The sequence below is a fragment of the Phyllostomus discolor genome, chromosome 8 (assembly GCF_004126475.2).
Source record: "Phyllostomus discolor isolate MPI-MPIP mPhyDis1 chromosome 8, mPhyDis1.pri.v3, whole genome shotgun sequence".
Taxonomy (NCBI): domain Eukaryota; kingdom Metazoa; phylum Chordata; class Mammalia; order Chiroptera; family Phyllostomidae; genus Phyllostomus; species Phyllostomus discolor.
In genome coordinates this window covers 56,419,176-56,434,274 of record NC_040910.2, presented here as the reverse complement: position 1 = coordinate 56,434,274, position 15,099 = coordinate 56,419,176, and the positions used below count along the sequence as shown (strand labels likewise).

The 15,099-nt window shown below is 43.6% G+C and overlaps 1 protein-coding gene across 19 annotated transcripts in view; it reads left to right on the top strand.

Moving 5' to 3' along the window:
• Nucleotides 1-15,099, top strand: part of HNRNPM (heterogeneous nuclear ribonucleoprotein M) — a 43,897-nt gene that overhangs the window by 27,713 nt on the left and 1,085 nt on the right. For 4 of the 19 annotated variants that reach the window (XM_036032714.1, XM_028519189.2, XM_028519186.2 and 1 more), the window contains 6 exons: nt 801-845; nt 1,295-1,372; nt 6,080-6,178; nt 9,811-9,864; nt 11,873-12,675; nt 13,749-13,800. In XM_036032714.1, the coding sequence (XP_035888607.1) occupies nt 801-845; nt 1,295-1,372; nt 6,080-6,178; nt 9,811-9,864; nt 11,873-12,675; nt 13,749-13,800 (1,131 nt within the window). The remainder of the gene's footprint in view (nt 1-800; nt 846-1,294; nt 1,373-6,079; nt 6,179-9,810; nt 9,865-11,872; nt 12,676-13,748; nt 13,801-15,099) is intronic. The other 15 variants (XM_028519195.2, XM_028519194.2, XM_028519188.2 and 12 more) reach the window with 8 other exon arrangements.

Here is a 15,099-nt window from a genome sequence, read left to right as displayed (position 1 = left end):
ACATAGCTGTTTGAGGCCACTGGACATACGACACACAGTGGTGTTCAAGAAGATAAGAAATAACTAATGAATGAAAGCTTGGAAATGCAGAATAAACTTCAAACTTTGCTGTTTAGCATTTGCATTTACTCTGCAATGAGGCATTTATATACTATTAAATATTTTATTTTTATGACTTCAAACTTAGATCTTTCTTGAAATCCTTTGAATTGCAAGATGGGGTCCCCTCTACCCTGCTACTGTCAGTTCTGTATATTGCTTGTCTTCTTCTCAGCTTAAACTCTGGAGCTGACCCTGGTGGCCTGGGCCATCACCTCAGATGACTCTGCTATTCTCAACCAGCACACCCTCCTGCCTGGCATCTAGGAGGAAGGCTGGGGTTAGGGGAGGAAGCCTTGGTGTTTTTATAACTGCTTTTTACTTAGAGAATTTTAGTTTTCAAAGGCATTTTAAATTGACTTCTTCCTAAAATAAGCTTCTAGTGAATGTTCCCTAGTCTGTCCCTGATAATTAGATTTCATGTTAAAAACTGTCTGCCTTGGTCATTTAAACTATGTAGACCCTACAGAATTTTGAGTCATAAAGTGATTATTCTGTTAAAGGCTTAAATAGTTTTCCTGGAATGTGATTGTTTGACAGTCAATATGGTAGGGCTCTACCCCTCTTTTCTTGACAATTAAAATACATTAGTAATCAGGGATATTTTATACATCTACTGGTTTAGAATGTCTTGTGTTTTTTAAGTTCAAATGTTACTGCTTTGACATAATTTTAGTTTGCATTGACTTTTTCTTTTTAAGGAATGGGAATGGAAGGCATAGGATTTGGAATAAATAAAATGGGAGGTAAGAAATTTAAAATGAAGTACAAATGTAATTGCATTTAGGTGTGGTTTTCTCTGTTTTCCTCCCTCTTTCTTTTCTCTTAAGCTCTGCATGAAATTCTCACTTTGGTTTCCAAAAAGTTTTAGTCTTGAAATTACTTTCACCGTTGATCCTTCCAGTGGGTATCTTGGCTTTTGGGTCTGGCTTTCTCACTCACTGGCTCTGTGACCTTGGGCAAATCACTTCATCTCTCTGGACCTCTTTTGTTTGTGTATTCCTGGAGGGGGTGGATCAGACCAGATCAACTTTTTGAGGGCAGTAGCGTGGGCCCCCCTGCCCCCCTTAAACTTTGGTAACAAAGTTTCTGGCAGAAAATAGAAAATGCCCAAGATGAAACTTGTGAAAACAGTTTTCCTGATCAGTGAAAGTAGTCTCTTAGGGGTGGTGCTGAAATGCGAATTCTCTTTCAGGCATGGAGGGGCCCTTTGGTGGTGGTATGGAAAACATGGGTCGATTTGGATCCGGGATGAACATGGGCAGAATAAATGGTAAGACAAGTGTTGCCTTCCTGCTTGCTCTTACCTTGTGCTGGCTGTTGGCTCTTGGGTGACCTTTAGGCAGCAGACCCATTTTAAAGAAATTATTCTCCCCTTCCAATTTTTACTGAATCAGATGTCTTAAAATTGCCTTAAATATCAGTAAAATTGTAAGTTTGTATTTCAGAAGCTATACTTAATGGTAGGTGTTTATGCTCTTAGTCACTAAACTCCTGAGATGTCCTGTTTTCTGAATCTTCCCTAGCAATTGTCCAATAAAATTTTAAAACTTTCTGATTGCCTGTTATACTAGGAAGCATTGTATAGACACGTGTGTTTATGTTTTGCATACTTAAAATGGTCTCCAAGTGTAAGGAATTAGTTTCATTGGCCATTTTGATATTTATGTCTCCCCTGGAGTGCTGGACTGATGGGTTCTTGATCATCTACTTTGATGACTTGTGAGCAGAGGCATTAATTTAGTTTCTACGTAATACAAATTTTTGTGTATTATCATTTAAATCTTACTGCCCTTCCAACCTCTTAACAGAAATATAATAATAATATTAATTATAGAAACTGTTTTCATTTAATCCTTGCAAGAACCACATGATGTGTAGGTACTGTTATCCCCATGTCATCAGAAACTGAGGCCCAGAGTGACTTGCCTAAGGTCACATGGCTTATAACATTGGGATATTGACCCGGGCTGTCTGGCTCCAGAGTCTGGCTCTTAATATGCTTTGTTCCTGCCTTTTAGAATTGCCCCTAGCACTGGCATTAGCCCCCCTCACCAGCAGAGCTGTTGAGTGTGCCCTAAGCATCTTGTAGTCCATCTCTCTAAAATCCTCTGGGTGTGGTGGACTCTGACCCCACCTGTGGGAATACTGCTTACTTTATATACATAACATCTTTGGAATGGGAAGTCATTAAAAATTTGGGGTTAAACCTTTCTTTGCTGGTCTGTAGTAATGGATAATGTGGAGATAGTATAGAGCAAGCATACCTTAATAGGATTGACATTAACTGTCAGCTGGGAAAAGATACTTTTGATGAATAAACTGTTCTTCATGAGGTACCTTGTTCTAGATGATGGGGAAAAGGTGTAGGAAGATCCTCATTCATGACTTAGGAATGAAGGGACAAAGGTCTGTGTGGCCGGTTGCTCTCAGGGTTGTTTGTGGTTTGTGTGCTCGTTGGATTTTTAATAAAAATGAGCACTGGAGAAGTCTGGCTTGATAAAGTGTTTACTCAGAACAGATGAGTCATTAGAAATGGAGTAGACTGATGTGATTTAGAAGTAGATGGAAATGGGTTAGGAGCTGTGCTGAGCCATGTGGACAAAGTCCTGGTGACCTGGCAACTGGAATGAAGAAGTTACAGTTCTGGGCCTGGTGATTGAAGATTTAAAGTGCTGATTCTTGTGGAGAGTCACAGTGGAGGATGTGTCTTAGGTTGAGTCCTTAGATGTTCTGAGATACTGATTGGGCAGGATCAGCTCTAGAGCCCTTGAGTGCTGGGTCCAAGGAATGTTGTTTTGTTTTGTTTTTTCTTTCTGTCTGTCTTTCTAGAGAGAGAGAGAGAGAGAGAGAGAGGATGAGGCCAGGGGACATGTTTGTTTGTTCCACTTATTGATGCATTCGTTGGTTGATTCTTGTATGTGCCCTGATCAGGGATTGAACCTAGAGCCTTGGTGCATCAGGATGATGCTCTAACCAACTCAGCTACCCAGCCAAGGCAAGGAAAGTTGTTTTTTTTTTAAGATTTTATTTATTTATTTTTAGAGAGGGAAGGGAGGGAAATAGAGAGAGAGGAACATCAGTGTGCGGTTGCTGGGGGTTCTGGCCTGCAACCCAGGAATGTACCCTGGCTGGGAATCGAACCTGGGACACTTTGGTTCCCAGCCCGTGCTCAATCCACTGAGCTACACCAGCCAGGGCTGGCAAGGAAAGTTTTAATCACTGGAAAAAGTTGAAGATGTTTCAGATTTAATTTAACGTTTAGTTGATGACCATATGCATATATTATAGTCACAGGTGCTGACAACATTAGACTAATTGGAACTTAATAAGATTCTTGAAGCAAATTAGTCAAACAGGAGATGTCAAATCTTGATAGAGTGGATGTAAAAAATTAATATTTTCATATATCAAACAATAACTGATTTGATGCAGTATTTTGCAGTGAAATAAGAACTCGCCTCTCTTTGGAGTACTTTGAAGTTCACACAGGGTCTCCTGAACTATTAAGGTCTGTTGACAATTGAGAAGATGCGTTCTGAGGCCTTTGGCAATAACCTAAATGCCTGCATGTGACTTTTTATCTGAAAAGGGGTGGGTGCTGCCTTCTTCATGGGCTTATGATAAGGGTTAAAGGAGTCCCGCAGAGCTCCATCTGTTACAGTACTACCCTGGAGATTCTTTTCTGCCCACCAGACATAGGCTTGCACAAGTTACCTACCGTATTTTGGGGACTGTAAGATATGAACCCCACCCCCATTTGGGAGGAATAAGGATTGTTAATGCTGGTGTTGAGTTCTGTTTGCATTGGCAAAATATTATGTTATTAAATATTTTACCACTTTTTTTTTTGCTTCAAACTTTTTTTTCTAGTTTACTCTAAAACTAGGTGCGTCTTACGGTCCGAAAAATATGGTTACTTGGATTGATTCAGACTATGAATATAGAGTCCACCATTGCCAAAATCTGCTGCATCTCCTTATTTAATGTTAGTCTCCTTTCTTATTAATGCTAGCTAGCTTCCTTCCATATCTCTAATAGACTTGTTTACTTCATTGAAAACAGGGATAAGCCCTGGCTGGTGTAGCTCAGTGGATTGAGCGCGGGCTGGGAACCAAAGTGTCCCAGGTTCAATTCCCAGCCAGGGCACATGCCTGGGTTGCAGGCTATGACCCCCAGCAACCACACATTGTTGTTTCTCTCTCTCTCTCTCTCTCTCTCTCTCTCTCTCTCTCTCTCTCTCCCCCCCCCCTCCCTTCCCTCTCTAAAAAATAAATAAATAAAAATCTTTAAAAAAAAAACAGGGATATAACCCTTTTTTTTGTTGCTTTGCAGTAAAAGGTGTTCATTATATAGCACTTGTTTACCTGGTAGTTCTAAGAAGCAGGAATAGTGAACTAGGTTTTTTTAGCCCTGTCCGGGTTGCTCAGTTGGTTGGAGTGTCGTCCCATATACCAAAAAGGTTGCAGGTGAACATCCCTGGTTGGGGCACATGTGACAGCAAAACTGATTGATGCTTCTCTCGCGTGGATGTTTCTCTCTCCCTACCCTGTCACTCTCCCTGTTCCTTTCTCTCTAAAAATGGATGAAACATACTCTTTGGTGAGGGCTAAAAAAATTTTTTTTTTTTTCGAGAACCTCTTAGCATGAGAAGAAAAAGGTTGTGATATGCATTTTAAATCTTGCTTTAGCTGAATGTATAAGAAGGCAAGTAGCCAGTGATAGGAGTCATGAAAGGCTTTCTCAAGCAGGCAACATTGGTGGCAGGGCTTTTTCCATAGGAGCTAAGACCATTATTTTTATTTTTGTATTTTTTGTTTTTTTTATTGCCTGAAGTTTATGGTTACGGTAAAAAGTTTTGTGTTGTTTTAAAACACAAGTGAAATCCTGACTCGTGTGGCTCAGTGGGTGGGGCATTGTTTTCAGACCAAAAGGTTGCTGGTTCTATTCCCAGTCAGGGCACATGCCTGGCTTGTGGGCCAGATCCCTGATTGAGGTTGTGTGAAAGGCAGCTGCTAGTGTTTCTCTCCCTGTCTTCCCCTCTTTCTAAAAATAAATAAATAAAGTCTTCAAAACACCAGTGTGGATGTCTAGAAGCAAGGCTACTCACTATTCTTCTTACAGAGATAATGACCCTGTGTCAGAGAACTGTCCGTAAGCTCCTTTAGAGTGTACAAGTAGCTCAGTGTCCATGCTGACAGCACTTCCCAGAAACGTTGGTTTCTGGTCTCAGAGGGTGGACTTTGAGGCAGTAAGACCTTTGTTTTTAAAAGACATTGTAAAAAATAAATGCTCCTGCTGTCAGCATATCCATTCCAGTTGTTGGTAGAGAAGTCCTATTATATTGGGGGCGTGTGTATATACAAATAGCGGTGCTTGCGTATTACAGCATGGGCTTTTACTTGAGGGTTAGGTTTCAGCCTTCGATTTGCTTCTTACTGAGCATGTTGTCCTTGGTCAAGTTATGAAGTCATTTGAACCTCAGTTTCTTTGTAAAGGGGCAGTGATGGTGGTGGAGGGTAATATAGGTATGTGGGCTGGATGTGAGGATTCCATGAAATGGTGAGGCATATGTCAAGAGCCCCAGAGAAGTACCTGCTGCCACTGGCACATAAGCAGGCTCTCCTGCGGCCTGCCTTTGACCCAATATGCTCTAGGTGCTGCCCCCCTCCCTCCCGCCAGTTACTGCAGTAGCGGTTGCTCAGCGTGTCCAATGTGTACCTGTAATGGGAGTTGTAAATTAGTCCTCTTTCATGGACTAAGGTAGGTTTTCAAGGATTTGGTTGAAGTGACTCTTTTTTTATTTTTATTTTTATTTTTTTTAAGGAATAAAGGATGAATGTTGGTTTCCTATAGAAAAACTAAATAATGCTGGTTTGGTGGTGGCTACCATGTGTGTCTATAAGAGTTTTTTGTTTTGTTAATGTGTGAAATATAATGGTATTCCTGGAAAGGCCTAGGGTAATATTTTTTTCCACAGAGCTGGAGCGTGGCATGGGTGGAGGATTTGAGAGAGACTTTGCCAGAAACGAGATGGGAATGTCTCGAAGCTTTGGAGAGCCCCTTGGCAGAGGAATGGGTAAGAAGGCCCCCTGGGCCCTGTGCTGGCAGGTTCCAACTCCTGGGGGTGCAGGTACATCCTGATGTCAGAGGTTTTTTTTTTAAAGGCAAAGTCTGCTGGTGTTACTTAGCCTTTTTTAAAATTGTGTGTTTTATAGACCTAGATAAAAACTTCTGGTCCTTGAATTTTTTTATTGCTATCCATAGCACTACTTTGGTCTTTGCAGGTGGCTTCTTGGTCCACATTGGTATGAGATTGGTATGCTGGCTGGGGGAGTTGAAACTGTTGCACTTATGTAACTGTGGCTCTCTAGTTCTGGTGAAGATTGTCAAGGTCCTGCCAAGTAGGGTGTGGGCCTCTTTAGTCCAGGGTGCTGTTCCAGTCAACATGGACGGCATGGTGTGCTTTTGAAAGAGATTGGTGAACCAGAGAAGTGGTCTGACATTGGAGGGCATGGAGTATTGGCTTGTTGACATGCAGAGAAACTCTTTTGTTTTTGTTAGGTTGCAAAGCAGTTTTCTTTTTTACTTTACATGGGCATCTTCCCCTGTTTTGAGTTGAGGTTTTTCTGAGACTGTCTGTTTAATTCTCCTTCATTAATGTGTTGCAAGGAGATTCCTGGACTCAGAAGTTTTTCTCTCAAAGGTAATTTAGAGCTTGGATTTCCCCCTGCCCCTTATCTGTCCTTGCCCTGTCCTCCATTTTCACCTGTTTCTCACCCTGTACAGAGCAGATAAAAAGCTGCTGTGTTACAGCCCCAGAGTGCTTAGCCTCTGTCTTTATGGGACACTGTGGGCCAGGTGTGAAGATCTTGAAGCTTTTTCAGTCTAGTTTATATAAGCTGAGCTGTTTTAGAACATATGGAGGCCATAGAAAGTTGTCATTCAGCTCATTGGTGAGACAGGATTCTTAATTCTGTACATTATTTCTAGGACCGCCCCCCCCCCCCATCTTCTTTGTGTTCTTCACAAAGATAAAAAATTACTCCCTCAGAGTAGACACTTTTTTTCTTTTAATTTTTATTTATTGATTTTGGAGAGAGAGACATCAATTTGTTGTTTCACTTACTGATACAGTCACTGGTTGATTCCTGTATGTGCCCTGCCTGGGGATTGAACCTGCTATCTTGATGTATCAGGACGATGTTCTAACCAATTGAGCTGCCTGGCCAGGGCAAACACTTTGATGGAGACTTTTGTTTCACCTTTTTCCTGACTGTGGTTAGGTAACTTGAATGACTTCCTTACATTTTACTAGACTGGTAGTGAAGATTCACCCCTGCCCCCCACACTTGCTCGATATGACCTTCATTCTCAGTTACTCAGTTATTCCAGAGTTTTAGAATTTGGGGGTGAGTTCATAATCCCTGTGTGACTAGGACAGTTAAAAGTTTCTTATTGCCATGGCTGATTTTGTTTCTGTGTTTCAAATGGTAGAGCATTTTTTTAATGTTTTAAAATTATTGTCATTTGGCTGCAAATGCCAAATGACAGTACCATGGTGAGAACAAGATGTCACATGACCCTGCTCCCACGGGGGCTTTTTTCTGCTTTAAGTCCTTAATTCTTTGTTGCTCTGTGGTGCCTCTCTGTGATGACGCTGTCAGCCCCCTCCTGGTTCCTGCAGTGAGTGGCACAGTGGATCTGGTGAGGGTACTTCAGGTGGCAATAGGAAACTTGTTCTGTCCTGACCTGGATAAAAATGTCATCGGCAAGCCTCATTCTCTTCTGCTACTTTGGCACCTTCTGTCTGATCAAACCTGTCATCTGTCGTAAAGCCTCCTGAAATGACCATGGGCAAGAATAAGGGGCGGGGGATCATTCTGGAATTCCCTGCTGCTACTTGTCATCAGACCCAAGTTAGTAAAGAGTCTTTGTATCAAGTAAAATATTTGTCAGGTGTTTAGAGTAGTTACCTGGATTGGTTTTCCCGGTTTTTTAATTTAATTTAATTTAATTTAATTTAATTTTATATTTTATTTTACATTTTATTTTATTTTATTTTTTGTGTTGTTTATTTGACAGTTGAATCATTTTGGTACTCTCTTCTTTTGGAGGCTCCCTACTCAGTGTCCCTTTTCTCCTGTCAAGGCAGTTGATCTATACTTAGTGCTGCAGGAAATATCAACAGATATGTGGTCCTTCACCTTGAGAGATATGGTGCAGCTGAGGAGACAATGCTGAGTGGCTCAGGTTAGCACTGGAGGTCACTATATCCAAGTGGCCTAGTAAGGGAGCTGGTGGAGGTGTTGATTCCCTAGGTCCTTGGCTGCCATGTAAACACCACACAAAGGTAATGGTTTTCTTGCTGTTCAGATTTGAAAAAGCACTGCCTTTGAAGGCTAATAGATGCACACTGTGCAAAAAGCCCTGGATCTGAGCAGGAGATGTGGTTTAAGCCAGAGGTTCAGCATAGGTAGAGGGTGTGTTGGCAGACAGTGTTGGTTGGGTGCAGAGGCTTGGAGGTGGGGATCTGCCTGGGAAAGGAAGAAAAGATTCAAATTGGGAGTCAGAGCAGGGAGGACTGTGAATGAATGCCCATGGAAAGAATTTGGCCTTTTCTCTTTAAATCAGTGGTGGAACCATTGTGAAGTTTTTGCAGGGAGTGGTTTGATCTAAGTACTGTTCTAGGGAAGTGATATTAGGGCCTGGGCCTGCTGAGCAGGATCACAGACTTCACAGTAAAATAAGCCCTATACTGTTCTGCAGGCTGGATGAAGGTCTATTATTTCTTGGCATACTTTATTACCTCCTGCCTTTAGCAGGTAGTTGCAGTACTAGAAACAGCTGTGTGGCAGGGTTTAATCTCTTTGTGGTCATGATCATAATACTTGATGGAATCTGTGGTTATTGCCTGTGTTAGTGAGCACACTTCCAAGACCAGTTTGGGGGTGGCACAAGGCAAGTTTCTTACACATAATGAAAGACTGATGAGAAGAAACTTTTAAAAGTTATTACTAATGATAGCATTTTACAAGCATTAAAGAGTTTTGGATGAACTGTTGGCAAGCACGCAGCAATATTTTCTGTCTTGGACGGCTGAGTGTGTTGGGGTTTTATTTTCTTGAGGCTTTGTTTGTCTCTTAGTCACCATCACACCCAGCTCCTTCTAAGGGCCGGTGGGCTCAGCTTGCTGAAGCTGTGCACGGCTTGTTAACTAGGGCACATTTCTAGTACTGTATGCTGGTGGTTTGCAGGGTTTGGGGCTATAAGTGTAGCTACAGCTTTAGTCTGCTAACAGTGAAGTGTTGGTTGGATTTGGGTGGGTGGGTGAGTGAGTGCAGGCTTTAGTCTTTGAGTACTGAGGGTCTGGACCAGCTTTTAGAAAAATTGCCACTGGCCCCATTCTTGCTCTGACTTTCCAAATTCACTTCATGGTGTATACTGGCTCCTAGCTCTGCTGGGCGCATTCCCAGATGCCCCTACCAACTGGGCCTTAGACTCTGGAGCTATGAGGGCTCCTCACATCATGACCCATCAAGGATTCTCCAGTTATCCAGTAAAATGGTCTTGTCTGTGTGTGTATTTCTCAAACCCCCACCCCTTTGCTTTTTAAATTTCTTAGTAGTATTCATCTGAAATCTGTAATGAACAAATTTTTATTACCATAGAGAAATTTGGCTAATTATTTTTTCTTCCTGATTTCCTTAGAAATCCTAAGTAATGCACTGAAGAGAGGAGAGATCATTGCAAAGCAGGGAGGAGGTAGGAAACGCTTAGTTTTGCTGTTTTGATTTTAGAATAGGCTGTTATTACCAGGGATAGTAGAGTGTAGTGGTGAAAAACATGGGCTCTAAAATAGACTGCCTGGGGTGGGAACCAGTTAATGCCTGGCTGTGTGACAGTTGGCAAGTTACCGAACCTCTCTGATTTTTATACTGTAAAATGTGGATATAATAGTACTTACTGCCTCATAGGGTTGTTGTGAAGAGTAAATGAGTTAATACATATAAAAATGTATTTACCTAAGTGCTCTGTGACTTCTTTTAGCCATTGTCATTATTATAATGTTTTCACATAATTTGGGTGTTTTGTTTTCAATACTATAAAATTGTAAATGCCTAAAAGTGTTTTGCCTGGTTATAAAAATATGCTACCTGATAACAAAAATGCTTATTAAAATATATACATGTACTCATAAAAAAACCTCAGGAAATTATGAAGAAAGTAGATATCTGAAATCTCATTACCCAGCAATGAATGCCGGAACATTTTGGAATATAGCGTTCCATTAATACACTTTTTAAAGTGGGTACTTAAAACAAAATTTACTTTTTTCAGCCCGATTTAGCTTCATGGCTCTGAGCATCTTGCAATTTTTCCTTGGTGGCTCAACTCACTGGCACCTTCTGTGGTGGGCTGATGTTTCCATGTGGGCACTATTTCTTCCTAGTTTCTCTGCTGCTGTTGGTGTCTTGGGAGAGGGGGTGGTCACCCTCATTTCTGATGCTCTTGGGCACGCGACCTCCCCTCTCTAAGTTTTCTACCTTTTTTACAGTTTTTGAGAAATAACTGATCTGAAAGTCTAATATTATTAAAGTTGTGCATGTATTTTGCCACTTGGTATTCTGTTATTTGCCTAAGGTAAAAGGTATGGAGAAGGGGAAGGACTTATGCCAGGTCACAATATTGGTCAGTTAGAGAATTAGTTACAGAAACTGCTGAGTTTTCTCTTTTTAATTTGCATCTTGGATTGGGCCGTGGCTCAGCAGACCATTTTCAGAGAGGCTGGTGGCGGCGGTGGTGGTGGTGGTAGTGATGGTGGTGGTGAAGGTGAAGCTTGAGTGAGAGGCCTCACAGGCTCTACATGTGGACAAGCAGTGGCTCGTGGCCCTGGTGGTGGAGCCCAGATCCTCCTTGTCCAGACTTGAAAGTGTCACAGAGTCACTGTGCACTGCTGATTTGCCAGCATGTGTCCAGCTGAACTGTGGCTATGAGGGACGGAGCCTCGGCCTCTTCCAGAGTCCACTCTGTGGTGCCATTGGCTGCTTTTCCTCCAGAACCAGCAAAGTTACACACAGGTTGGATGGCGGTTTCCCTGACAGAGAAGGTTCCCTGCAAGTGGCTGGCTGTGTTCATTTATACACAGAGGATCTATGTTGGTGATTGTTTTCTTAACCTCCTCTTGCTTACATGGCGGTATTAATAGCTTCTCTATGCCTTGGAGATGCTAAGGAAATGCAGCCAGATTGGCCACCAGCAGGGCACCTTAGAGGGACAAGTTGGAAGAGGATAAAGGTGGTGAGTGATTTTGAATTGTCATGATGTAAAATCCATGACACACTGGGTGACCATCTGAGAGTGGCATTTCTGAGCCTTCCCCCTGTGGTGATTTCCTGGTGTCTGGTGGTAGGGAAACTGCCGAGTTCTCAGGAATTGAGAGCCATGTCTCACAAAGTTTGTTACAAGTACTAGCACTTCCAAATTAACATGGACAACATTGTCTACACAAGTCCTCTAGGGTGGGTTTTTTCCTTTTTAAAATTTTATTATGGCAATTTCAGCTATGGCACAGAAGTAGGAAAAATTATGTACTTAACTCATTGCTCAGCTCTAAAAGTTGTCTATTTGAAGGGTGTCTAAATGGTAAATTATTGTGGGACTTAGTTTCTGAATTGTGGGTGAGCTTGTGAAGTGCTCAGGCCTTTGCACCCAGGTCACCATCCTGACACAAGTCCCTTACATCTGTCTATGTTTTGTATCCCTCTTTCAGGTGGAGGTGGAGGCAGTGTCCCTGGGATCGAGAGGATGGGTCCTGGCATTGACCGCATTGGGGGTGCCGGCATGGAGCGCATGGGCGCAGGCCTGGGCCATGGCATGGATCGTGTGGGCTCTGAAATCGAGCGCATGGGCCTGGTCATGGACCGCATGGGCTCCGTTGAGCGCATGGGCTCCGGCATCGAGCGCATGGGCCCACTGGGCCTTGACCACATGGCCTCCAGCATTGAGCGCATGGGCCAGACCATGGAGCGCATCGGGTCTGGAGTGGAGCGCATGGGTGCCGGCATGGGCTTTGGCCTTGAGCGCATGGCCGCACCCATCGACCGTGTAGGCCAGACCATTGAGCGCATGGGCTCTGGTGTGGAGCGAATGGGCCCTGCCATTGAGCGCATGGGCCTGAGCATGGAGCGCATGGTGCCCGCAGGCATGGGGGCTGGCCTGGAGCGCATGGGCCCTGTGATGGATCGCATGGCCACCGGCCTGGAGCGCATGGGCGCCAACAACCTGGAGCGCATGGGCCTGGAACGAATGGGCGCCAACAGTCTCGAGCGCATGGGCCTGGAGCGCATGGGCGCCAATAGCCTGGAGCGCATGGGTCCTGCCATGGGCCCTGCCTTGGGCGCTGGCATTGAGCGCATGGGCCTGGCCATGGGTGGCGGCGGCAGTGCCAGCTTTGACCGTGCCATCGAGATGGAACGTGGCAACTTTGGAGGAAGCTTCGCAGGTTCCTTTGGTGGAGCTGGAGGCCATGCTCCAGGGGTGGCCAGGAAGGCCTGCCAGATATTTGTGAGAAATGTAAGTGGATCTTCAGGAACCTCGGTGGTATGCACAAAGGGACGGGGGGAGAGAGGAAGTGGGTGGGACTGAATGGTGGCAGGTCAGAGTCAGAGGTCATGTCCTCAGAAAAGGAGCTGAGTGGCATGCAAGTCTACCTTGTAATTCTCCCCAAAATTTAGTTCTGGTAGGATATGGGAATGTGAGAGCTAACAATACTATGCAGCAATAATAGTGGGTTCTGTAAACCCACTGGGCTACTCTGGCTGCTAGATGGAACAGTGAGCTAAAGAACTCTATAGTTTCTTTTTTTTAAATTTGTTGATTTTAGAAAGGAAGGGGGGAATCATAGAAACATCAGTTTGTTCCATTGATTTATACATTCACTGGTTGATTCTTGTATGTGCTTAAACCCACAACCTTGGCATATTGGGACAATGCTCTAACCAAAGAGCCACCCATCCAGGGTCGAGAACTCTAGTTTCTTTTCTTTTAAATTTTATTTTTATAGAGAGGGAAAGGGAGGGAGAAGGAGAGGGTGAGAAACATCAATGTGTCAGAGATACATTGGTTGGTTACCTCTTGCACACTGCCAAGTGGGGACCTGGCCTGTGCAACCCAGGCATATCCCCCGACCAGGAAGTGAACCAGCGATCCTTGGGCTCACAAGCTGGCACTCAGTCCACTGAGCCACACCAGCCAGGGCAATAACTCTAGTTTCTTGCTTGATCCCTTGGCTTGAAGAGCTACTAAACCTTAGCATGGCAGTACAGAGGGAAAAAATTATTTGTGCCAAATTGACCTCCCTTAGCTACTATACTGTGGTTCTGTGGCCTGAACCACAGGAGCTATACATTCTGCTCTCTGTATGATGCTCCCATGGGCAGAGAAAGCCACAAGGGAGTGAATTTGGTATGCTGGTTTAGAATCCCATTCCAGACCAACTTGTTTGGTTCTGTTGATACCTGTTTGAAGGTCAGCCAGTTTCTCTGTGTCACAGGAATTCCTTTTAAGTTGCCTTTAGATTAAATGATGATGTTTATGTATTAGGATTTGGTTGAATCACTCATCAGTCTCTTCTTTTTTCCCCTTAGCTCCCATTTGATTTTACTTGGAAGATGCTAAAGGACAAATTCAACGAATGTGGTAAGTGTTTGAGAAAGGCTTTCTAGGTGCTTCCAAATAATTGTGGCTTCAGAAATCTTAGCTTGTTGATAATGCATTTGAGTTATGCAGTGAACCTTCCATCCTAGTCTTAGCCACTTTCTATTACTCTAGAGGGCTGATGGGTGTTGCCATTTTTCTGCCTATGCAACTATTCAAGCAGGTTATTGAGTTTCCTGTTATGTGTCAGATTTTTTAAAATTAATTTTATTCATTTTTAGAAAGAGGAGAAAGGGGGAGAGAGAGAGAAGAGAGAAAGACAGACAGACATCAATGTGTGGTTGTCTCTTGTGTGCCCCCTACTGGGGACCTGGCCTGCAACCCAGACATGTGCCCTGACTGGGAATTGAACCAGCAACCCTTTGGTTTGTAGGCTGGCACCCAATCCATTGAGCCACACTAACCAGGGCTGTGTCAGATACTTTTCACGTGTGTTCTCATTTCATCCTTAACCTTTTTTCTCCTTTTACAGTTTTTGAAAGGAGGTAGAGTTTCCACATTTTACAGATGAGCCTGGCAAAGTCACATGCCCAAGGTCACATGGCTTCTAAGTAACAAACCTAAATAAAATGAATACATCTGAGACAATGAGATAAGGTTACTTTCCACCACAGTACCTACTTGGGTTGTGCCCCAAAGAGCACTTGCCCAGCAGGTCCCATGGTCTGGCTTTGCAGGCTCTGGGTACACAGCAGTTTGTGTGTATGAGACTAAGGGTCTGTGATTGTGGTTTCCTGGCATACCACCTGCTCACACCAGGCAACCATTCTGGAAGGCTCACTTTGTGGCTGAAAGGAAGTTAAGTTGTCTGTGGGTGAACCCCCATCCCTCACCCCCACTACTTCTCTTCTTTTAACCATGTTAAGTGGAGGCCAAGCCCTAAGCTGGAGTCCAGGTGGTTTGCTGGATCGAAGCTTCTGTGGTATTCTCATTTCCTATTTCAGTAGTTGCTCAGATTTCACCACGGTTGCTGCTTGTCCTGGTTCTCTCAGGTCAGCTATTGAGACATAGCCTGCCTTTTTGACCTCTCTCCCCACTCCTTAGTTTCCACATTGTAGTAGATACCCTGAAAAGTCAGAGTGGATCATGCAACTCCCCCTGGCCTCAGATATGTGGAAGTGACTCTTGGACAAGAGAAAAGTCCACACTTTTGGCCCTTTTACAACTCGGTCCCTCAGTCTGCATTCATCTTTCTTCTTTTTCTGGATCCTGAGTTGCAAGTGCTGTTCTCCAGAAGTGTTCTGTTGAGAACTGTTATCAGCAAGTCCTCCTCTTGAATTT